Source organism: Astatotilapia calliptera, chromosome 7, assembly GCF_964374335.1.
Source record: "Astatotilapia calliptera chromosome 7, fAstCal68.1, whole genome shotgun sequence".
NCBI lineage: Eukaryota > Metazoa > Chordata > Actinopteri > Cichliformes > Cichlidae > Astatotilapia > Astatotilapia calliptera.
The window spans coordinates 66,456,851-66,483,657 of NC_137428.1; the positions used below are offsets into that span (position 1 = coordinate 66,456,851).

The 26,807-nt window shown below is 41.0% G+C and overlaps 1 protein-coding gene across 5 annotated transcripts in view; it reads right to left on the minus strand.

The window, feature by feature from the left end:
* tspan9a (tetraspanin 9a) overlaps positions 1–26,807 on the minus strand; it is a 192,232-nt gene that overhangs the window by 44,519 nt on the left and 120,906 nt on the right. The window contains exon 4 of one of the 5 annotated variants that reach the window (XM_080304952.1): positions 436–561. The exons of the other annotated variants lie outside the window; for them this stretch is intronic. Within the exon in view, the coding sequence (XP_080161078.1) occupies positions 436–549 (114 nt within the window). The 5' untranslated portion in view covers positions 550–561. The remainder of the gene's footprint in view (positions 1–435; positions 562–26,807) is intronic. 5 annotated transcript variants of the gene reach the window in all.

The following is a 26,807-nucleotide window of genomic DNA, read 5'->3' on the forward strand; positions in this document are numbered from 1 at the left end:
GGCACTATACAGGCTTTGTGTTAAGTTCACATGCTCCCCTGATCAGTCCTTAACTGTGACCGTCAGACTGAAGGGCAAATAAAGGCGTCACCTTGCACAATCAATCAACCTCGCTAAAGGACGTGTCTGTCGATAGGGAGGGCAAAAGAAGTCATTTCGTGTCGTGAAAGTTTCACATGTGGCTCAAAATGTTAATACACCTTAGAGGTTTTTGTGAAGTAGAATTTCGTGAGGAGGAGGAGAGGTCAGTGGATTCATTTGGAAGAGTTAAACCGCTTTCCAAGCTCTGTGAAGGCCAGACTGGCTGGATTCTTTATGTCTGTTGTCGTGGTTTCTCAAGGTCACAAAATGTGCATTTGGACATCTCCTGGACATCAATCAAATCTTTATCAAAAGTTACATTTTACCATTATCCACACAAATAAGAAAACTCACCTTAACCCAACTCCTCTCTGGTGCTTTCCCACAACACAAAATATCACAGATTAAGATACTGTGAGGCAGCCTGTTGTCATGACAGGTTATCTTTTCCTCCCAAACACCACACATGCAGCGCTTTCACTGGATAAACATACAAACAAGGGGGGAATAAAAAGCTTCATACACCAAATAGCATATTTAAACCATACAACTGAATATGCAGAAAAAGCAGATTTTTTTCTGCACAAAAGGCTGACTGGAGATGAAAATAACATATTTGACCCTGCTGCTAAATTATGACAAAATTATAAAGTCAAATTGTTCCAGACTATTTTTCCCAGAAATCTCACCAAGCTTGGCCTTGTGCGTCATCTAAAGGCAATAATTACTTTATTTTGAAGTTCACTCTACTATGATCCTGCTAGAAATGTTAAGTGTGTGACCTCTCGACAGAGTTGTTATTATGATGACCTTTCAAAATATTTGCTTGTGTCCATGAGCTCTATGTGGCCAGTAGGTTATAAACGAGCTTGAACCCAAGACTGAGAGAAACCCTTTCAAGCAGCTGTTTGATCTGCTGACCAAGAGAAATAAGCAAAAAGAAAGAAAACTAAAGAAAAGACACAAGAGACAGAGCACACACAGTGTGTTGAATAATACCGTAAGAATTTTAGGTGGTGGTTATTAGTCAAGCACTCTCTGCATATTCCCTAGGTTGATGTCAAAGAGGATTCTCATTAAGCCCGATCAATAACAGTGTGTTTGTTTATTCAACAAAAACACAAGACAGAAAATGCAAATAAAAGTTTTCTGCTTGCAGAAAATTCACCGAATTGTGCCATAGAAAGTGCAGGTCATAACGAAGTCTGATAAAGAGCAATTTTTCATACATGTATAAACACAATCTATTAATCACGCAGTATTAAAACGAACCACAAATTTAAAAGAAACATCAGTTTATCAACATCTGCAGCATGACAGATGTCGCTGAATAATTCAAAGTACACGCATCATATTTTAACTACGCTGGCACCAAATTTTATTTAATGTCTTCAAAGCAAACGGTGCTTTAATATTAATTGCGATGGTATTTGTTATTTACTGTTTTCTTTAAGAAATCAAAACATAATAAAAACGAGCACACAACAAATTAATGGAATGTGACGAAACAAAAAGCAGATTTGCATGCAAAAGGCATAAGCCTGCTCTCACTCCCGCTGCGCTGCTGGATGAATGATTGCTGTGAAGTTTGGGGAGTGCTTGCAGAATTGAACCCACTGAAACGAGCCCTCTTCAGCATCTTTTAAACGCAGATTTCTTTGGGCGCTATCGCAGAGCCGGACAGTCAAATGAGTGTTAATTCTAACACCTGTTTGGCCAAAGAGTGAAACAAAAGTGCAGTTAAAAAACTTTTCAGCTCCATATTTGAGGAGCTTATGATAAATGTATGGAACGTTTATTTGCAAATGTGCACGCTCGCACTCAAACTAGCTCTTTTGTCAAAAATGGATATTAAAACCAAAATTGGATTAGTGTGGTGTGAGCTCTGAGGGCAGAGGACAGAGATTATGCAGGGAGACGTACTTAACATGTGCAATTGCTGTGGAACCTGAGCAGTATTGTGGTATTTCACTGTGTGGAGGATGAAGTTTAATGCAGCAGCTCGGGGGAGACCCGGCAGGAAGTCAGTGCTAACACGCTCAACACAGATTCTTGCTCAAAGAAGATAACTCTTTGTGTAGTACTCCACGAGGTGCAAGTATAGAGAGTGGAACGAGAGGAGTGGGGGGGGCGACACTGCCTCGAGCTGTCAGTTTGCCAGCTCCTCTGGGTCTCACCTTGTTTGACATTGCCAGTCAATAAAATGCCATTTTATAAAAGTACAACTTGAAACAGTAAACAGTATCAAGGTTGGAAAAGACTTTGAACCGCTGAAGCTGCTCAGAAGCTTAAAAATCTTTGCGGCTTCGTGCTTGGCAGCTTACCGTTTACTTAAAATACAAAATGCACAGGGGGACGAAAAATATGTAAAAACCGTTTTACAAAATGCTGAGGTGATGAAGAATTGACTTTAAACATACGGCGCAGATGTTAATCGATTCATCCTGTAGCGTCAGACCTTCAGTCACCCTTTGATATTTGCCTCGAAAGCAAAATTAACATCGTTGTCTGCTGTGGTGTGTTTTTTAATACAAAGACACACAGCATATGACAGCTGACCCGCATTAAGACGTAGACTCTCATTAGCCTTTGGAGATAGAGGTTAATTGTCCTGACATTATGATCATGTCAGACACTATAACAGGTTGAGCCATGTTATAGAGTGTACTTGGCCGCTGACAGTGCCACCAGGACAGACTAGGAAAATAACAGAATGCAAGCAGCTGAAAAACACAAATCTGCAGTTGGATCTGGTTGTTTTGGGCTCAAAACAGAGACCTGCTCATTTATACTGCAGGCTAACTGGCTCCTGGCTGCCTTGGAGTGGCATTGCCATGACGGAGGGCAGGCTCACCCAGAGTGAGGGCTGATCTATTAGGAGAAACGGGAGCCCTCGTGATTGACGAGTTGCTCCACCTCATCCATCAGGTCTGGCACACAGAGACCTGACACTGCTATATTCCTCCCATGTGGCAGGGGACTGCTGCTACAGTACAACCCTGAGCTATATTTGCTAGCTGACATTAATGCCTTGCTCTTCTCTGACTATCTAATCTTCTCTCCCTCTCTCGCTCTCTCCTCTTCCATGACATTGCAAATCTATGGCTATCTATTCCCAAGCTACTTCATTATAGTGGCTTCTACATTACAGCCTAAAATGACATGCCACATTCTAGAAGTAGAGGAATTTAAAGGCATAACAGTTATGGTTCTCTGCTCTGCATGGCCTCCAGGAAGATCACACATCATGCAGATATGTAGATGTTTTATGGGAGTCGGTATTCGTTTGATGAGACTTGTCTAGCCTGTTTACTTACCCGTCCTGTCTTCATTTTCATTAGAGTGTACTTGGCCGCTGATCCGTGCTGTAATTTTAATTAAAAACCATAAGTAAGCCAGGGGATGATCAGTGTGGTTTTGAAAGATTTCTGCCTACTTATTTAAAACTGGAGAGGCTAGAGAGGCAAAAGATCCTCTTCTCAGTGGGGAGTCATGAATACCAGGAAAAAAACAACAAAACAAACCAAATAAATGCTGCTCTATATTCGGCTCAGGGCGGGCAAAATGCTGCACTGTGTGCAGATCACCTTGAACCTGCAATTAAAAAATTACAAGGGCTAAAGGAGCAGGCATTTTAATGTGACAAAGTCAGTTACTAATAATGAACGCATTAATGTTTGCGATGGTAAGCGTTAAATATAAAAATGCGCTGGGAGCACCAAATATATAGGAAAGTCCTGTCTCATAAATTCCAACACAGCCACTCAGTAAGCTTGTTATGAACCTGACTGAGATAGGCACTTCTAGGTCTTAAGTGATGCTTTATGGACTGACATTAAGAAGCAGACAGCTGTAAACCCAGCTTAGGCATGCTCACACTTTGCACATTTAGTGAAAGCTCCCGCTAAGTGCAACGTGAGGGACATTCAGCCAGAGCAACAGGAGAAAGGTCCACTCTGGGGACCCCTGCATAATTCCCTTGCTTTTGCCTGTTAAAATCCTCCTGCATCATCTTAATGTTGTGTAATTAATGAAGACAACTTTGCCCTGGCTAATTGAAAATCTGAAGTGAGTTTCCCAATGGAAGGAAAGGAGCGCGAGTGAGAGAGAAGGGGTGTATAAATATATGGAGAGAGGGAGAGGAACAGAGAGCTTTTAACACATCTCTATCATCAAACAAAATTAACTTAAAAGCTCCTGAAGCACATACAGAAAAATCCTACTGAATTTGTCTCTACCTGAACAATATATTCTCCAGGGGAAGATCCTAATCCAATCTGAGGCGGCATTGCCCGCGTTTGGGTCGGAGCTCAACATGCTGACTGCTTGGAGAAAAAAAGGCGCGATTATCACTTGTCAAAGGACGGTGAAAGATAAAAATAAAGACTCTTAGGTCAGCGCCACAACATGCGCTACATTAAGCCTTGTGATTTGTGTCAGGAAAAGTTCTCAGATGGTCACATCAGTTTTATTCCTCTAATTTTAGGCAGCCGCCTACACGTTACTGAGTGTTCCCCCTATTTCCATTCATCTTCCCAACAGGCAACCGAGCTGGCAATTTGGGCGATGAATAATGAATGACTGTCAATACTTCTTGTGAGACAGGTGAAGCAAGTAGGCTGTGAAAAATCTGCTTGAATGCAACACAAATTACCGTCTATCAATCTCATTGTGTAAATCTTTACTTCACTGTGGAATCTGGCTTACAATGTTGCCAACACATTAGCAAACTTATGCTGAATTTCTCATTTTATTGAGACCTTTAAAGTATCTGAAAGTTTGTGTTTGTGTATGTGATGGCATACATTTTGGAAGAGGCATCAATAATGGATTAATGGCACCGCCGTGGCTCAGCTCCCTGAAAATTTTGAAAAATGTTATAGAAGAAAATCCAATTCATGCTGACAAGAATATTGAAATGTATTGCAACTACCACACTGTCCATTAGCCACATGTCCCATCATTTCATCTTGACTTATGTAGTCATTACAGGAGCGAAACACCCCATTTAGCATTGTTGTGCACACTTAATTTTCCTCTTGATCGAGTCTCCCTATTAGTGTTTTCAACCTCAGCGTGGCCTTCTCGGGGCAGAGGATTGCTGAGGAAAATGCACCAAAAAATAAGGTCACATGTCTGATTCAGCCAAGCCTCTGGGGCTAAGCATACATTTCAACTCACAGTTAATTAACAGAATGTTTGAAATGATTTTGGTTAGTGTTTTTGGACTCTTTGTGGTTATGAATAAAATATGCAGTGGACCTTATATGATTGTGGTGCTGCACTGTAGGAGGAACCCCCGGTTTCACTTCTGTCCCCCACACTGCAGATGCTTTCACATTAGAATTCCACTGGATAACTGCAGGTTAGGATTTAGAAAAAGCCTGTCTGTCTGCTTGCCTGCCAAGCACAGATCAGACAGTGTGGCCCAATGAAGAATCACCTTCTGCTACCCAACAGTCCCTCCAATCTCCGGGCCCACTACATTCAGCTACTGGGCACTAGTGAATGATAAGGCACTGGAGGCAATAAGCGCTTTCTGCTACATCTCTCCTCTCTGCTGCTATTAGACAAGCTGGACTTCAAAACAAGACAAAATGACATCTAAATTGGCATCTTTGGCCTGTTTTCTGGTGAGCAGTCTCACAACGTTCCCACGCTTCTTGTATCTCTTTATCATGCTGGCCTGAGAGGTGACGTGATTTAGATTCTTATAACAGAGCTGATCTAAGAGTCGGTAGGCTGAGCACAAGATAAAGATGATGTGGGCTGCTGTAGCAAAAGTGGAAACACACACACACACCGAGAGAAAAAAAACAGCAAGAAAGGACAAAAGTGGGAGAAAAATAGCCTCATCATAAGAGTAATACATTTGATGCAGGGGTGCAGGGTGTGGGCATACGCTCTCTTCCTTCTTACCGAGGTGTTGTTTTTTTAGTTATAATGAGTTCCCCTGTAATCAGTACCAAATAGGGCTGCCACGATTAGTCAACTAGTCACGATTACGTCGACTATTAAAATCGTCGACGACTAATTTAATAGTCGACGCGTCGTTTGAAGCTTTGTAAGATCACAAAAGCCGCAGGAATAAGTAGCAGGATTTAAGAGTGTAATAACGGACTGAAACAGAAGATGGCAGCACTGCATGTACAAGGAACCAGCTGCCGTTAAACCCCGAAGAAGAAGAAGAAGCTGTGTCCCAGAATTCATAGCGCGGCCCAGCTCAGTTGCCAACAATGGCGGCAGCTAGTTAGTTTTAATATTACTCTTATTATTCTTTCTGGGTCACAAAATAAACGTTTAACATATTTTCAGGTGAGAATGTAGCTGTGTAAACCTCAAATATCTGCTCAGTTTATCAGGACACCACATATTTTCAAAAGCGCTCCGACGTTTTCGGAGACGTCTGTTACCCACCGCTAGCTCGATAGCTAGCCGGGGGCAAGGCTCACTAGAGCCGTGAGAACACCGGACTCCCGGCAAATCGTTTTCAAACCCACCGCCGTCTTTCGCTACTCAGGTTAAACATGATATATAACTTATATATCATGTTTAACCTGAGTAGCGAAAGTGACTTATATAATATGAGTCACTTAGATAACTTAAAAATGTTATTGTTTGGCTTTTTTTTAGTATTTTATTGGTTCCTGATTAAATCGGTTTGGCTGAGATTAAAGTTATAGTTTTTACACAGCTGAATAAACGTCAAGCAGATTAAACTCCATCGAAACAATCTGCAAATGTCATTAAAATTTAATAAACTATCATCTTGTCTTTATTTTTAGTTAGCACAGACCTTACACACTTACAGCTGTAAGCTAATGATAGTTATATAAGAGCAGATGCTGCTGGTGCAATAAGCTGTACGTTTTACGTCCAATGGATGATGATCTGATTAGTCGACTAATCGCAAAAATAATCGGTGACTAGTCGACTATCAAAATAATCGTTTGTGGCAGCCCTAGTACCAAATCAGTCCGTCTGGGATGTAACAATGTGAATTAAATGGCTGGACTAAGTGTGGAGGTTGAAAATGGAAATTAGAGCTGACAAATCAACAGGCGGCCAGCATTCCTGATGTGCATTTGTTAGACCTAATTAAAATTATAACACAAATATACCCCTAACTCGAGTGCTACTAATCTGGTCATTTGACCCAGCAACCCTGCTCGTCTCTCTCCTCCTTCTGTGTCAAGAAGGCGTTTATTAAAAAACGGACGCGCGCACACATCTGAAACGACGCAGCGCATATGAAAGAATAATCAGACAATCCGTGTCAGCATGTCAAGACTCCATTCCCCTTTGTGGCATCCAGACCACAGCTGCACAGTGCAGATAATTGGGTTGTAATTAGATGAGAACACACCATAGGGGGTCATGTAGCGTCAAAGTCGGTGCATTGCTGCTGGAAATGGGCTGTGACAAAAAAGCACTACACTGTAGTTGTTGTGCATGGTTGTCTATTAGGGGTAGACACAACAAAAAGAAATATAAACAGATGCATGCATACACACACCATTAATGAGATTAACTAAAATAAACAGCGCTGCCCTATCACATCAAACAAAAAGACACAGATGATTTCAGTAAACATGATTGCACAAATATTTATCTATTTTTAAATGTGTGACGTCAAACTGCAAGTGTCAGCGAACAGCCGAACACTACAAACAAACTGTGGGCGAGAATGTAGGTTGCAGATCTTTTCAAATTATGTGATGCAGCTAAGCCTTTAGGGCCGGTAACCTGACTGCCAGCACATTTCCTTGTTGTTCTGCCAGACTGGTCTCATCTTAAAATAAACTGGTCATTATTAACAGCTTCATACTGTGCCTGCAAAAAGAGGCTTGACCCACACAAACGGTTGGTTAAGGGTGAGAAAGATATCAGCTCACCAGAACTTTTCTTGCAAATCTCACCTGTGCACTCACTTCTCTGGCTGCATAGGCATCAATAATTAATGACCTTGTCTCTGCCCCTGTCTAGTTATATTCCACTGCAGGATAACTGCTATTATACAGAATATGGGAAACTGATGCCAGTGTCATTTTTGTTCCTAAACTTTACACGTCTGTCATACCATTTCACTATGCCTGGGCTGGCTGGGGCGATGAGGCTGCAAGAAAAGAAGAAGCAGACTGCTGGATAGCTGAAATCTCTCTGTTTTGTTTATTCACAAGAGGGCTGGTACATAAAAGGTGATTTATATTCTGGACAATGATAAGGTAAAGCCTCTTAGCAGCCCCTGCACTCTCAGTAAGAGATAACCAGCAGCTGGATTCGAAGAGCATCCCTTCTAGTGCAGAAATGTTGGCTGCCTGGGAAACTCAGTGATCTGTGAAGCTCCACTCTTGAAAAGAATGATCAATACACTCCCATCTTACTATTTTCTCTCTAAAGCTCAAAGAAATCACTATCCGCTCCGTCGGCACAGAGGTGTGAAGCGAAGGAGGATAGCAGTAGGCGGTGAAGGTGGTCAATTCAATTATCCCTCTGTCAGAGCACATTTTCTATTCTCGACAGCCTGCAGAATCCTTAAGAAAAGTAATACCAAATATGTTGGATTGCTTTAATATTTCTGTGTCTTAATTACATTTTATCGTCTTTATCGCAAACCCTTTTGGGGTAATTTTATATCCTGAGTAGGTAATTGGGTGTCAAAATTAAAACTTCAGGGCTGTAAAAGGTTGACGGTGCTAATTTATCTGGAAGATTAATAGATCTTTGGTTGAGAAGTCAGCTTTTGAATACACGGATTCAATTGTGACTCGACGTGCGAGTAACTGAGTGACATGGAAGGCTGTGCCATATGACAAACAGCATATGCTGTCCTAGCAGAGTGGGTAAGGTATGATTGCTAAAACCACAGGATGAGTCAGGGGGAAGAAAGTGTGGGTCAGTGGTTTGACCCAGATGACCCAGACTCTGTGTCTCTGTTAGGAAATGTCAGGGTGAATGAAATTATAGACACGTGCTTATGGCACCGACGTTAGAATAAATATACAACACTACAAATGAGGTATTCTAAGCACTCTGACACATGGAATTTACAAGTTCTGTTTCATGTAGCTCTTAGGAAGCTCCAAGGCAAATAGTGTCTCATAAGCTAACGTAGGCTTTCTGGCATACCAGGAACTGGGGCTAAAAGGATACACGCTTTCAAAAATAAATGACTTATCAGGTTGTGAATTTCACTTTAAAATACAGGTTAATTTGGGCTAAAAACTGTAATTTACTTTTTTTTGGAAATCCATTTTATGGCAGTCTTTTATGTCTGTGCTTTTACTCTAATGACTGTTATTTCCCCTAATGCCCTGAATGACAAATGGAAAATCATATTAGTTACCTGCAATTTGCCATCCATTAAAACATGCAGAGCTTATGTATTTACTGCAGGGTAATAAACATCTTTTGACTTTAAACCTCCTTATGGAAGAAGTAATATATAAAAAAAACAAACAGAATTGAAATCTTATCAGTTTTCAGGTCATTTGAATTATTACTCATGTTTATGTACAATTCATAACACATGTACATTTTTGGTATATTTCCCTCTGACACCGACTTGGCTGCAGGTGTGTTAAAGCTGGAAACTCACACACAAACTCTATTTAAAAATATGAATCTAATAGGTATACAGAATACGGAGCCCCGCAGGGGACATGGGAGAAAAAAAAATTAAGACGGACTTTTGCGAGATCTCGCAAAACTTTTGCGAGATCTCGCAAAACTAACTCGGGATCTCGCAAAAGTTTTAGCCACATTCTTCGGACGCCGGCTCGAAGCCGACTGGGAGGTCGAGGCACGATGTGCCGGGAAAGCGGTGTTCCTCCCGGCTGTAGTAGGTCTCGACCTCCCGTTAGCTTCGAGCTAACGAGAGGTCGAAGGCCGAAGAATGCGGCTAAAACTTTTGCGAGATCTCGCAAAAGTTTTGCAAGATCCTGAGTTAGTTTTGCGAGATCTCGCAAAACTAACTCGGGATCTCGCAAAAGTTTTAGCCACATTCTTCGGACGCCGGCTCGAAGCCGACTGGGAGGTCGAGGCACGATGTGCCGGGAAAGCGGTGTTCCTCCCGGCTGTAGTAGGTCTCGACCTCCCGTTAGCTTCGAGCTAACGAGAGGTCGAAGGCCGAAGAATGCGGCTAAAACTTTTGCGAGATCTCGCAAAAGTTTTGCAAGATCCTGAGTTAGTTTTGCGAGATCTCGCAAAAGTCCGTTTTAATTTTTTTTTCTCCCATGTCCCCTGCGGGGCTCCGTAACAGAACTTTTTTTTTTTTTACAGTAAATAATTTGTTTTGTAGCACAATTTTTTTTTTATGTCTAGGTGCAAACTAACGATAATCGGCTGTCTGTGGTAGTTAAAAATGCATAATTGTATTGGACACATTATTCTTGTTCAACTCTCAGAGACTAATCATGCTTCATTCATCAAACTGTCAACCGTTTGCTTTAACTTTGCCATTCGTGGATCACACTTTGGTATTTTATTTGTAATCTCAAAAACTTGATTTTCAACACTGAAAAGACCAATTTAACTGTGAGCTTTGACCAGCCAAATACTGTATTTACCAATGAGAAGATGAAACCTGATATGTGCGGTAAAAAACAGCAAAGAGATGTTTGAATGATTCAGGATGGCTCTTCCTTTAATGTCTGAGCCATCCAGCTGAGCGATGTTGTCATGAAAATAACACATTAGGGTGCATCTGCGAAAGTACCCGCATAAATCAACATTACAAAGAAGACATGTTTTTGAAACACTTGCAGCACTGAATTAAAAATAAAACTACACATCTGGCTTTTGGTGAAAGTGGAGATGATGATATTACAAATTCGTACAGTTCTTCCATTATTTGTAATCAGTCAGTAGGAATCTGTCTAAGAAATGAAAGTGGAGAATGTCACCCAGAGGTAATGATAATGATATCTGTAACAAATATTATGCTGATGTTTACTGACTCTAATTCAATCCAGACTCCTATACTCCATCACAGCGAGGTCAGCTGCATTAAACCAATAGTTTGGTGCACATCTGAGGAGATACAGACATCCAAAGCAGACGGATGGCTGCTTATAGATTTGAGCGTGAAGCGCGCTGCCATAAACATCATTTTCCAATGGCTACTCACGTAGCTGTCTGGCTTCCCCTCGACATTTATATTGTAAACACCTGTCTCCTTTCTTGTCAACTCCACACTTCACTTTAAAGGAAAAGCCCGTCATCCAGTGCAGGCTGCTTCACTGCAGTACCCATCAGTTCTGGTACAACTCGTACTCCATTCCAACACAAGAGCAAACCCAGGCTCCGTTTGGGTGTTTGGGATAAACAACATCTGACGTTTTGGCTGGATCTCCGGGAAAAAGCAGAAGGATGACGGAAGATACAGGCAATTTATTGTTTTTAATCAAATATTGGTTACTGGGTGACCCATCTAAGTGGTTAGGGCACACACCGCATGGGTGCAAATGCTCTGAGCATTGAGTCCCCACTTCAATTTACTACGTGTCATTCCTTGGCCTCTTTCCTCATATTTCCTGTCTATCTAATAAGGAGGGAACCGTGGTTAGTGTATGTGCTCCCCAAAATAAATTGTTTCCTGCATATAATGCAGAACTTCTTTGTCTCTGCATGGCTGGATACAGAAAAACGTGATTTAATAACAGGCGTATTATTGATTAATCATCCAATTCAACCAGTAATGTGGTGCACGATGATGAGAAGCATTGTGCACCACATTTAGAAATGCAGGCTTTTTCCAGCTTTCTCCATTATCCTTTATGATTCCTTTGTGAAGGCTGTTGTGATTGAAGCATGATTCACACTAACCAGACTGTCTTCGCAAGTGCAGATTGTCTCAGCAATCAGACTTTGTGTGCCTTTATCTGTTGAGGAGGCTACCTTCTTATCTCTTTAATTTGGACACCTGACCCAAAAGTAGCTGTCAGAGAACACAGAGCACAGACGGGGATTAGAGTCTCAGATTAGTATGTCAATAAATTTGCTAACCGCTTCTTGTGCAGGCATCTGATTACTTCATCATGTGTGCTATTGGATATTCGGCATCTGGATAAAATTTTGTCACAGTTAGCGATGAACTTTGCTGAACCCATTCAAGGCACTCAAGAGATCATGTTCAAGCGAACCAACGTGAACTCATAGTAGGTCAAGCAACCGCTACTACTGCTGTAGGGGCATGAGAACAGTTTTCTTTGGCTATTAGTCAAGCGAGATGGTTTAAAGATTAAAAACTATATCCAACCCAACACAGCTTATCTGTTTATTAAGTTTCTCCTTTTTGATCTTTTCTGGTCATTTAAATGGTGTCTGGTGAGTCTCCACTGTGCCATAAAGGCAACCTTTCAACTCCAGTTTCATTTTAGTGGCAAAGCTGCAAAAGAACCATATACAGGAATTAAAGGTGGCTGGGTGAATGAAGATGTTTTGATATAAAAAAAAAAGATTCTTGTGAGCAATGACACAAAGGCACACAAAAAATTGCAAGCATGACATGAAAGCCAAATCAGAAGTTGAACTTTGGTCTTTGTAATAATTTGAAATGTAGGATGCATTTCCAAGGAGAACTCTAAATGTAGCAGCACTTATGAAAGCGTCCCAGGCAAAAGGAGATAACCTTGAAGGTTACGTGCAGCAACTGATCTTTGTAATTTTACCCTGCAATTAATGACTCTTGAAGTTTCCTCTTAATCAAGTTTTCTTGAACACTAATATTTAGGAATCAGTAGTAACAGAGTAAGACCAGCATTATAAATTTTGCAGGATTAGTCTCTCAGATTATTGAAGGATGCTCAAACTCACCAGACCTCTCTTGAAAAATATTGTTATTTCATTTCTGCTCTTATGTTCTATGAATTACGCTGTCAGTGTGTTTCCTTGCAGATCATCCCCTCATTTGTCAGACCAACTGACCAGATGCTATGATGGATAAATGTAAGGCGAGGAGAGAAATAGATCAGAACTTGATGGGGGAATTTTCCTTCATAACTACCTTATTTTTCGGACTATAAGGAGCACTTAAAATCACAGTACACCTTATAATCCGGTGCACCTTATGTATGAAATCTGGTCGTGCTTATTGACCTTGAACCACTTTATGTGGTACACGGCGTTCAAAAATCTCTCTGCCACTCAAAAATCGACCGTAGTCAGGAGCTTTGTGGAGTACAACATTCTGTACTTCAACATAAGATTATCGTGTGTGTATAAGAACCCCAAATGGCAGCTGTTAGGAGACATGCTTAGGATGCGGATTTCAAACTGAAGGCTATCAGTCACGTTTTGTTTCGCTTGATGCGCCTTAGAATTCGTTTATAGTCCGAAAAATATAGTAATGTAATATAAATTGGTCTAAACGACATATGAGTCAAATTTAGCTAAATTCTATGTAAGTTCAAGTTCAGTGGTTTGAACAGAGTTACATATGAACTCATTAACACCACAGTTATATATAATGACAGCTTGCTTGATAATTTCCAACTAATATTTATTTATATATTTATTTCAGAAGCAGAGAGACTTTATTAATCCCAGAGGGAAACGGAGTATTTTTGTATAAATATATTTCAAAACTGGACAATGTTTTGCATCTTAATGTAACCCTTTAAAAATAATGGGTTAACAAGTATTATTGGAATTATATCAATATTCTCATTCCCCAAAGTAGTGTCCCAACACCAACACTGTCCTGTCTGACACACAGCACATTACATTACAAAGACACACTTTGAATAAATCCACAGCAGCACTGAAAACAGGTTCAACCAAATTAGAAAGTCCAAATTAATCTCAGGTTATAAAGAACAAATTATAATTCTGGCACTGATGAAATGTCAAATAATCATCAAATAATTACAAAACCTCCACTGGGGGGTCTGTGCTACAGTAATTTGGTTCCCATCGATCAAGTATTAAAGTAAGTTACAACCTTTCCATGGAAATATTTCAGCTGCTTGACTTTTTGATTGTCCAGATGCATTTGGAGAAAGTTGAGCTAACATGCAAGTTACACAAACTGCACAGGTAGCATTCAGTTAGAATGTTTTTACCATTATTCAACTCGCAGGTTTGAGTCTCGTATGTGTGCCTACTGCATATACAGCACGTGAGTGGGTTGAGAGGTGTCCACATTGTGTCTTTGTTGGAGCATGTGTATCATGTTCCTTACACTTTAACACCTAACAGAAACAGATCTAAAAACTTTCAAGGATATCAGGTCCAGATATTGAATCTACAGAACTTTGTTGAACGATATACAACATAGCAATAACACTGCACAGAAACTGACACGATGGACCAACTGTTGTGATGAAGGAAACACTGCTGAGCTAACAAGAAAAGGAAGGAGGACAAACACAGCACAAGCCACAAAACATGTAAACCAACACATTTTCTAGGCTTAAGCAGCGGGCCTACCGAGCAGGGCGAGTAAAGACACCAAGAACAAAGCAGTTCCCTGATAGCAAAGAACGTTCTCCTCCATGCTAATCAATGCAGTAGGGAAACTAAAATATCCCATCTGCAGCTGCAGGCGATAGTTTTTTGAAGAAACAAATCTCTCAGCAAACCATTTTCTTTGGTCTACACATAATGAAATTCTCTACCTAAAATTGTTTATTCTATCACCTTGACCTCCCTCGCTCTTCATTTCCATTGTAAATGCAACAGCCTGCAGTAGGAAGATTGTGCAGATCTGGATAAAATCAGATTTGCCGGTACTGCTGAGTCTGGTCCTGCTACAGCATGCGGTCACTGAAGCTGATAACCTAAGTACAGTGCACACAGCAGTGCACAGAAAATACCAGTTTGCTCTTCGTGCTATTAAAACTCAACCACCCACTTGCATCCCAGGAGAATTTGACAGATTTTTCAGCACTTCAACTTAAAATTGACTTTTAAACTAACCTTTCAACGAGGCTGCATAGAATGTATTTAGTCAAGATTAGTTTACATAATTGCATAAAATTCAAGAGGCTGAATTGAGAATGAAAATATTTTAAAGTGGTGTAAAAGTACAGATCTATTACACAAGATGCACATTTAGTCTTCATTTATACCTATACTCATTAGCTACTCAGCTTTCGCTGTTCACTCAATGGAAACGCAGTAAAAAGTCCTTTGAAAGTCGATGAAAAAACACTCAAATCTCAGGAGAAGCGCAAAGGGATTGAGCCAGACTGCTTTCCTTCATAAATCAAAGCGTATCATAGACATTCACTAGCCACTGTTGCAACAGGTGTCTCCCTCCTCCTTCCTTGCTCCTCCTTTTCTTCTGCTTTAGCATGCAAATAACCCTCCTCACAGTGGGCTTGTTTACCAAGAAATGTCTCTAGATTACACACGCATTTAAACAAGTGCCGTGCAGGGCGTCTCTCAAGTAGACCACCTCAGACGGATCCCGATTCAATAAGCATTTACCGAGCACTTCTCACTGAAAAGCAACGGCAATAAACATCCCTCCATCTTATGCGCTTCCGCTGTGATCACAAAAGTGACAAGGGCATTTTCAGGAGAAAGTCTGCCTATATGCACCTGTCGAACCCTGGAAGCACCTGACGTGCCCACTCACATCATTCGCTCTGTGGCCCCCGCCTGTATTGACATGCCTCTGTTGTGGCCATCTCCTGTCTGTTTTGTCCTCTAATTGTCCCGGGAGTTTAGGCTAGATAATCATAGAGTGACAAGTCTGCTGCACTTCACATAGGTGATGCTTCTAAAGAGCCCGTTGTATTGTCACTGTGTTACCAATGGATGTCTGCCAACAGATAGCAGGCCTATCTCATTTAGACAGGAATAAATGAGGCGGAAGATAGAGCTGAAGCTGATCCGTGCTGTTGTGACTTATCGCTTTTTCCAGAAGCCATTTCAAACTGAGGTCTGCTAATTATATCGTTTCTGTGGCAATATTTGAGCCTCATGCTAAATGTTTCCTTTTCTAATATTTTCAGTATTTCCTGAAACACAGGAACAAATTATTTGTTCCTGTGTTCCTCCCGTGGAGCTTAAGTTACTTTAGTACTCCTGTTTCTGCAGAAACATTGAGACCTGAGAATGACATGCATTTTAATTTTCAATGATAGCATGACGCGCAAGACTGCGAGGCAGCACGGTGGTTAGCACTGTTGCCTCACTCTCCAGGTACTCCGGCATGCTGTGCATGGACCCTTTACACCAGTGATTTTACCCTAACTTCAAACTTGAGGCTCGTTAATAGTTCATCTGTGTGAAGTGAAGAAAATTGTTCAGTGTCATTTGATGTTACATCCTGATCAAACCTGTCTCCATGTCACAGCCATTATGTGTTTAATGAAGTTACCTGGTAAGCCATAAATGCAAATGTATGCAACTGTTGGACTTTGAAGATGCTGTATGATGCAGCAGCTCAGTAATAATCTCAGAGGACACACTTCTAACAGATGGAAGCATCAAACTAGATTTAAGCTATTGTTAATGTTTTGTCAAAGCGCAGAAATTAAAGGCATGCAAATTGTGTCTTTGTACCTCTCTGTGATGGTTAGGGACCAAGGGTTGCAGTAAAATGGGACAAAACCCCCCTGATGTTAGACTTTGTTTTGTGTGCAGAGAAATGCCAGCTTATTATATAGAATTTCGTTTTTAATGAAAAAATTGCTTCCTCTTTAAGGAGTGAGATTAGTTTGGGCAGCAAGGGAGAAAGAGACAAAGCCTGACAGCAGGTGCTTCATGCCAAAAGCACAAGAGGAGCCAATGCTCTTTTTAAGACATTCTCTAGAACAATTAATGAGCTGAAAAACCCTTTAGAAGCATGAGGCAAGTGCAGAAAACAGATTACAGGAACTGTAATCTTTTGTAATATTGTGTGTGCCGGTCCACTTTTGTGGCCGTGTGCAGTTCAAACGTGTTTCATGTTGGAAGTCATATATAAATGTCACTAGTTCTGAGTAAGACAGCCATCATTACTTTTACCAACAAGTGATTTTGTCGTCCTTCATAAATGACGCTGACATAGTCACATGTTGACAGATTAATGGAAAAGAGCGAATGTCTGAAAGGGACTTATTTCTCGGAGCTGTCACGGCGTAAAGCCATCACAGCGCCATGCCTGTATGGAACAACTGACATGGCTGCCAAGATCGAGGTAAAAGTCTAAATGATATTAAAAAAATGCACGGCACCATGAAAAGGTCCAAATTTAAAGGCCAACTACTTTTTCACATACTTCATTCCTCTTAAAGAAGCCTTTGCTTGGTGGGTTGCACTGACAATCACACATGAGGAAAACAATGGAGACACATATCATCAGATTGACTATAATGAACAGTTAGATGTAAAGTCAGCCACCCTGGCAGGTGAAATCTGCCAGTGAAAAAGTCGTCAACTGCCGAGCCCTCTTCATGCTGCTAAGTGGAACAGCATAGGCAGCGTTTAAATGCAAATTAAGTCAGATTCAATTTTATTTATAGCAGCAAATCACAAGAACAGTCACCTCAAGGTGCTTTATATTGTAAGTTGGTCCCTAGAATAATACATACAGGGAAAACAATCATATGACCCCCTATGAGCAAGCACTTTGGCGACAGCGGGAAGGAAAAACTTCCTTTAAACAGGAAGAAACCTCCAGTAGAACCAGGCTCAGGGAGGGGCGGGGCCATCTGCTGCGACCGGTTGGGGTGAGAAATGCATGAACACATATGAACTAACGTTTTATAACGTTTTGAACAAACATATTCTTTACAGAGAAATTCTATGGGCAATAAAGCCGGGCACCTACAATTGTTAATATGAGAAACAGGCAGATATGTTAGCCAGAATGCACTCAGACGATATTAGATCAGCAGCTAAACCATGTTAATGAAACCATTTCGATGTAGACCAGCGTGAAATGTGACTGCTATTCAGGATTTACAACTACAACTGCAGCCCCAACACTCTTTTGTCTCATCAAGACTAAAATCTTCTTAATTCAGATGTTAAATATTAATAAAAAATACTTTCCTTTGTTAAGAACTCCTAAGAAACTGCGATTTTGCCTTCCGTGAGTTATTTACCTGCTGTTCTCATCCATCACAGGTACAATGAACCACAAGACAATGCTTCCAGACATTTTTTTTTCTATTAAAATGGCACGAGTACAAAGAAATCACTTTGTCTCTCTGTGAAACTGAAAGACTCAGAAACAAAGTGAGAGCATGCTGCGGGACAATATTTTCCTCCATGCGTCTCTTCTGCAAGGTAAGCACTTCAACACAAAAAAGAACAGTAGTTTAGGGTGGAGGGTGGGTGGGGGTGAGGATGAAGAAATGCATTCCAGCTGAACAGAGATGTGCTTTTATGGGCCAATTACTGGGCTCTCTGTAATACTGACAGAAGCCAGCAAACAGACATGTCAGCCTTCATATGAGAAATGAGAGCTGCCCCGTCCTTGTCTTCATCTCTCGTTTCTTTCATCACAACCAAAATCTGCATTTGCTACTTAAGTTGTTCACACAGAATGTAGATTTAGTAGATCCAGGAATGTTGTACATGATAACACGGCCACATGGATACAGATATTTAGCAGCTCAGTCTGGCCAGTGTTTACTCAAGAACACAAACTGTTACATACAGACATGCGTGCCAACTGAGTGAATGAACTCCAGTATGATTAGGCTGTTTTTTCTCTTAAGCTCAAGGCAGCATTAAAACATTTTCAGCCTATGCGCTTTACATAAATAATGCAGAAAATGAACCTAAAATCTGCTGGATATGCTTAGCACAGCTTAATCAGGCTGGGGAGTTCCAAACTGTCAAAAGAAAAAAGAGCAGCTCTACTTATTTAGTCACTTTAAGCCCTCAGTCTAACTGCTGCTCTCCGGGTACACCTGCATTCACTTTTCATCAGGTCATCGAATGCTTATTTATCTCTCTTCCATTTCTTTTCAAAAACTCACTGATAAATATTACAGCTTTTAGACAGTACAGCCACTGGGTATTTCACTTACAGCAATTATTTAGCAAGTTTATATGCAATACATAAACTAGAAAAAAGATAATGACTTAAAATGTTGTTTGTGCTGGCATTTTAGCTGCAGCGCAATTTTATTTTCTGTCTGCAATGTGTGAGGCAACCTGACCTGAACCATTTCGACTACGAGTACCTGCTGGAAGGTTTATTTTGCACAAAGCTTCAGGCTCAGGCCATGTTTAAGTCGGATTATTTTCAAATGTCTCACTTCTCTTTACTTTTTGACTCACCCTGACAATCATGGGTCCGCCATGTATCGCAAATCCCAGTGGGAAGTAGGGAAACAGACAAAGCATTACAAATACATCCTAGTAAGCTAGTGAGCTAGTGGTCAACACTGCATGTAAAGCAATAAATAAATGCAGTCAAATCATTAAAGGAAAATATATAATTCTCAAGGTTCTTATTTTTCTTCAAAATAGACCAAATGATTTTCGCATTTGTCTCCAGAAGAAAAAAAGAGGGAGCGAGCGATCTGAGAGGGGGAGTCACCTCTCGGGGAGCTGTCATCAAACATCAACATGTTCACCTCCTATGATCTTGTAAAAAAGTCCCTCCCATCTCTCCATGCCTTCACGCATCGCTTCTTCCAAACCCGGAAAAGAACAGCATTTTAATCTGCCAGCCTGTCCTCTCAGAAGGGGAGTGGAAGAAAAATCTGGCTAACCCCATCTGTCCAAGCTCACTTGTGACTGGGGTTCAAGGAGGACTGTGATCAAAATCAAAATCCAGTCATCACAGAGACCTTAAATCTTGACATTCAAACACTGAAGTAGGTAACGTGTATGAAATGGAAGGGGCATTAATGGGCTGACCCCAAACACGGTGCGGCGTCCTTCGCTGAAATGATCACTGGATAAAACACAGTGAGAGCGATTTGTCTCACCACCCAGTGAGTGCACACACAGGCAAAGGGTCTATGTTAATAATTACTCTGGCTCAGTATGGATGAATGAGATCATTCACTGAAGGTGGCGATGACCCCATAATGATCTTCTTAAATTAGACTCTTTTACCGAACCTTAGCCTGCCCACACCAAATTCCACTCGGACTCATTCTTTTGTATTCCAGCATCATCCCAAGTCACCCATTACTGAAGCTTGGGTGGCTTAATGGGAGACACTGAGACATCTGTGCAGAAATAATGACTACTGACAGCGATTGCAAATGGCACATGCTGAGGGAGGGGGTCTATATACCTCTATTTCCAAGTTTTCTGAAGCTTTAATTAACATTTTCCTACAATAGAAAGGCAGTGAAATTACTGCTTGGATGAAAACTGGTATACTTGTACAAAAAAGCTGTTTCAGGTGAATATGTAGGATTACTGACAACCATATCATGTGGCTTTTGTATTTCTACTATGCAATAAAACTGCAAGGTCCTCTCTGAAAGTAAGATCTGACACATCCTTCTGTGCCCCAGATAGAACAGCGAAGTGATGGAACGAGGCTAGTTTCTCATCTTTCATTTTTATGTAAGACTTTGCGCGCTGCAGGCAGCCAAACTGCTTCAAAATTCTGACTTTAGCACGCATACAAACCTGATATCTTCTGAAACAGAACAGATAGACAAAGCAAACGCTCTTTCATGTCTTGAGCTGGTAATTGCAAATTGATGTAAAATAAACAAGTAGAACCAATTGCTTTAGTCGTGTGATAAGACCCGGCAAAGTCAAGGGGGCACCCATAAACTCAGCCGTGATAAGGAAGAGTATGAATCTGCAAGCAGAAAGAACAGCAATAATCTCCGTTACGTTTACACAGACTGTCAGCCAGTCAGCTATCTTGATACTGTACGAGTGAAGGATCTGCTCTACTGGGAGAATATCAGAGTGTGTTGTGAGCACACCTCACGCACATCAAATAAGAGTCGAGCTCAAATTGGATCAGACATAACGAGAGCACTGCAACAACCTGCTCTGATGAAGATCTCATTTTCACTCTGAAAACAACAAGATAGGCATCTATTTCAAATTACAACAAACAGTCTAATACTTTGGCTGATGGTCTGAATTTTACATTATACACCACATAAAGTTGCCCCATTAAAGTACAACAAGAAGACGTTAGGCGCTCACAAACAACTGTCTAGCGACTCTGTACTTCTTGTGCTGATGCATTTCTGTCCAGGAAGCTGCAATATGTTGCATTTTTCGGTTGAGTTATAGGACAGCAGTAATCTGCAGTGGTTCGACTAAATAAATCAGATATAAACAATAATGTTTAAGGTATAAATCTGTCTCTCATTTGACACGGCTGTATAAATAAAGTAATAAGAGTATGTTCCTCTTTGCATATTAAAGCCCTGCTGTGGCTGTGTCCTGGGCTCATTACCATTCAGGCAGTGAAACCCTGAGTCCCTGACCCAAATTCAAGATGACACATTTAAAATACACACATTCAAACGCAATCTGCTGCTCATATTTTCAAGCCATTGTGGTGCAGTTGTACGGTGCGTCTTGGGTCTCTGAATGTTGCTTAGAGATGGGAAGGAGATAGATGAGTTGAAACAAGCTCTTGAGGAATCTATGAGGGTTGATTGAGTGGATTTATGGTGGGAAAAGAAGTCAGTCCTATTGAATCAACTCAGGTAGAAGCCCTGGGGAAATTGATTTTAGAGCCAGTCATTGATGTATCTTCAGAGCACTGGTGATAATCTCTGGAGACACAGAAGACTGCAGAATGTCTTGGACTTAACTACAGGTTAGTCAGACTTCTAGTATTTAAACACGACCGTTTCACAGAGAAATATAATTTTGCACAGAAAAACAAACTACTTAAAACACAGTACACACATTGTGTTTGCACAGAGCGTATAGACCTGTAGTTAGTTTTCGTTTCCCAGTCTGTTAATTCAAAATAAGAAAGGTAATCTCTGAGAAATTTCATTTGCTCTAAGAAGTGAAACAAAATGAGCTTCCTTAACACAGCTTTGTGTGTGTGTGTGTGTGTGTTTATTGGGGGGAAGTGAAAAACACTGGTTTCACTGTAATTTGCCTTTAAATGTCAGACAATTTTGAATAAGCAAGCTACGGTTCTGTGCAGTCATCAACCACTCATCTTTAATATTTTACTAGGAAAACGGGAAAACCTAGGTATTTATTGAAATGTGCAAAAATGAATATAAATACAGTATAAAAAGCAAAAACAGAGTTTTTACCGTTCTGAAACTCTGAACACACTTCAGTGTTTTTCTACCTGCTCTTACTGCATTTTCAGTGTGTTTGAGATTATTGTCATGGCATTGTCTATTACATGCTTGCAGTAGGTGCATCCATCGTGGATCAAAATCTGACAGCACGTTTCTGTTTCACAGTTCAGTCATTTTTGACAAGAAGCACAGCCCCAAACCACCACAGAGCCTCTGCTGTTGTACCCTTTAGCTGAGTTCCTCCTTACATACTGACAATAATGTGAACAAAACCTGTTCGTACTGTACATTTGCTGTAGATAATTTTTAACGCTTGCCACTTTTCCAGTTTCCTTTTTAAAAGATAACGCTGCAGAGATATGCCAAGTCTTCAGCTGGTATCGAATCAAAATGCTATGCAGGCACGTACAATAACAAAGGGCCTAAAGATCCAATTTCTTTGCGAAATTGTTTGTTGTGCAGTCACAACATCCCCTTTTCCACTTGAATATTCACAGGCCAGTATTAGGTGGCTTATCCCGCCCCCACACAAAAAAGGTCAGGTATGAGTGCTGGACTGAAAATGAATGAAAACGTCCAAAGAAAAACTTTGGAAGAACATCCGAAGGTCTGAAAACTTTACAACTTTTTTAAGCAAGAATCTCCAATAGTGAAATTTTACTCACTGTCGGAAAAGTATAACAAAAGTGTTATTAAGGTAATTTAAATTAGGAGATATCTGGCACAGACAGCGACTGCAAAAGCACTTCAAAAGCTCGAACTCTAATAACAGAGCCCAGTGTCTGTTTTATTGTTTTGCTTCTATACTGAATCCCTGCAAGTGCACAGATGTTACAAACTGTCACTACATGATATGTAAAATGTTCAAAAGCTGAAAAGCTACAATGATTGTTTGCTTTTTCCTGCACAAATTGAATCTGACTCATGCAGTTTTTCACAACGGTTTGCTTGATAACACAATCTCTGAGCCTTAACTTGCATGTGAAATCATTCACCGCTGCAAAACTGAATGGAAAGGCTTGCTTTTGTTGATATTGCTGTTCAAGGTATCTATTCACTGTCAATGCACAGAGAAAAGATACTTTGCTTTGTCTGCTTTCAAAATATAAAGCAGACAAAAAGGACAAGACCCGTTTGATCAATAACCCGAATACACGACCTGTTATGGTATTTTCTGTGTCACAGTTCAGTAACATCAACACATTATTGACTACACAAACAGGGTGCTATCTTCTCTATGCCCGAGGTGCACGACGTGACACATAGTCATTACAAAAGATCTCGCCTATGTATGCAGAACTAATGACACTCCTGTTGTCCCCTTGCTGTCCTACTCCGTATCTTCATATCTCTTGTATACTGTGTTGGGGAGAGCAGGATATCTGTGTTTAATGTGCAAAACGGAGGAAAAAATACATTTTTTTAATTCATGGAGATTGCATAGTTGAGCCTGATGAGATATTATACCAGCCACCTCATCGGTGACACAAATGGGAATGAGATTGTGTTTTTATCTTGCCTGAAATTAACAAGTGGTTAGCTGTGACAGGTTAAGTCTCTACGCTCTTTCTACACTTCCGGCATCTGTGAAGGATACTAATGTGAACGATGGAGGGAACAGACGATAAATGGTGTGTACCAGCAATTGTGGAAGTCAGTAAACTGCAATTTGTGTGCCTAGCAGTTACTGTTCTGTCATTTGTTTCTGCAATGTTGACCTGTCACTACAAGTCAGCGCCAAACAGCTGAGACTGAAAACTGGACAAAAACTACACCTGCAGCCCCGTCGCTTTGAGCAAACCGAGTAGCAAACATCAACTATTACATGTAATCTCTCCACAAGAAAGACTCGCTTCATATAAAAAGAATGGCATTTACATGTTTTGTGGAGCAGGTTTATTCCACACTCCCTATATAAGGTTGCTGACTCTTTGTAATACAATGTAGCCTTTTTTTGGCTACTTGTGTGTTATAATCACCGACCAACAGCACTAAGTGATTGGTTAAGAATCTCAATTCCCATGGAAAGGCAATACCTACCGACTGCATCCAAGCGTAAAATGCACCTCAAAATCTCCCGCTCTATTACCTTGCCCCCCTAGAGTGAAACACAGTAGCTCCATTCCCCAGCTGATCTGCAACAAGAGCTAATGAGCTCAGCGGCTCTACACAACACGGCCGGGAAATCGAAACAGCCTGTGTGAGAGAGAGACGTGTAAATGAGAGTGATCTCCCTAGACGATCTGCTGGACAAAGGCAGGCATATGGAGATATTTACCAAGCAGGTCAGCCAGTGTGAATCAAGCCCCAGGAATCTACAGGGGATGCTAATTACAAGACTCCAAATAATTAAAATGCACATGTGATGTTCTTTATGTAAATGCTACAGGGAAACTGACAGGCCAGCTTGCAGGCTGCACATTTTGGCCATGACACATCTGTTGATATCCAAGCATGTTATACAGTATGAATGCCTGATATATAAGATGAATAATTTGTAATTGGCTGTATTGATAAGCGAAACGACACTGATACATACAATATAAAATTAATATTTGGAGGTGTAAGATTTCAAAAGACACACCGGCCAAGATTGATATTGCTTTCTGCCACTTTAAAGCCACCGTCAATTCAAAAAACAGTTTTTCATTCAACTCTCATCTATTTTCCTGTGCCCAAATCCTTGTTTCACCTGGCAGTGACTGATGGAGCTGTGCGACTTGTGAAAAAGAGGAAGAAAACGAAAAGTCTTTTACAACACAAGCTCTCGAGCTATTAAAAATTACTGAACTTTTCATGTGCCGATATGGAGAATGAAAAATAGGCACACTGCTTCAGCACCTTAGACTGAAACCTCAGGGGGGTTCCAGTCTGAGTAAGCAAAGGGACAGCTTGTGTGAGTTTTTTTACGAGTTCAACAAAACCAAATAAAAATGTGTCAGTACGCTTATATGCACACTTCTAACAAACCACCTGGAGTCTGTCAATACTGCTTCTCTTTGTAGCATCAAATGCATATATGAAACCTTGAGTGTCGAATTCGGTAAATCGATAGGAAAACGAATCTTCTGTTGCTTTGGACCAAATGGTTTATAAATCCTACAGCGATCCACTAAGTAAGCACAAGAATTCATGAATGCTAAACACATTTCTCCGCTAACAAAGGAGTAGCTTTGATACTAGAACCCCTCTTGTACTTGTAGGACAAGACTGCTGAACTGACAGTTTCCCTTTAAATATGAATATCAAATGAGGATCTACTTTTTGATATGGTGTGATAATGCCAGAGCTCAGATTTAGCGTACAACCTACTATATCTTAAGCAATTAGAATAAGCTTGAGAGCAATGCTGTTGTAATTTGTTGGAATAAATCCTCAGGGAGAGTTGAGAGCGCTTACTGTGAGTTCAGAGAACACATTGCACAGTTAAGGCTAAAATCCTTGCTCCGAGCAAGAACACAAACACCGATATGTTCTCAAGGCTGACACCAATAGGGCTTAATGTCAATCATCTTATCGGGATGGTCAAACAGACCTTGAGAGCATGTGTGCTGGAGAACAACAGATCGTCTTGCCAACTAAACCCCAGACTTTGTCACACGTAGCGCCACAATGCCCATTTGCTTTGATGATATTGGCTTTAGCGTAGAAGGAACTGCGCTTATGATCCTTAACCGCACAACCCAATACTGCGTTAATCTGCCTGAAACTCCCCCCTGCAGCTCAGACTCTTCTAATCCTTTATAAGGAAGAGAAGCCAGATGGTCGTGAACAACTGCTGGGGGGCCTGAGGATGAGCGAATGTATGGAGATGTCTGGAGTGCCTGTCAATGTTTACCTTGTGTTTTAAGTTACTAGTGTAAGCTCCATGAAGTGGCCTGTGTGTGGCTGGTGAATGCACTTCCAAGGATGTGTGTGTGCACAGCAAATGTGCTCATGCACAGTTAAAAAGAAGAGACCCCCGCTGCACCTGGTGTCAGGTTACCGCAGCTTGCAGTTCCCCTTTCAATCCTGAGACGAGATGTCAGAACTTAAGAGGCACGCCGCTCTACCAGCTTCGGTAACCGTACGATTCCTGGAGTGTCAGATGCAGAGTGGCACAGTCCCAGGGGTCTCGAGATACATCATGCCTCTCACCCTCGCCCCTCCGTTTCAGAGTACTCGGGCACCCCTTTCTGACCCTTCAGTGACAAGTGAACCTTTTATTTACAGCTCCACTAACCTTCAAATTGGTGCGCTGCGGCCTGAAAATCTGGAGTGCCATTCAAGTAAGCTGTCACGTGGAGATACACTGAGACCTTGCAGCCACATGCTGCATCCTCACTCCCACCCTTCTCCCATGAGACACTGATTAAACTCCTATTAAAATGATTGAGTAGTAGGAGGAAAACAAGAGTATCAATCTGCCGCAGCAATAGATTGGAATGTGCATGGTGGGCATTCATTAAGTGAACATTATCAGAGTAAAAATTCAATTATTTCGCAGCAGGGTATAAGTTATGCTGAGAAAGTTCCACACTTAAGTTCTCTCTCTCTCGCTCTCACACACACACACACACACACACACACACACAC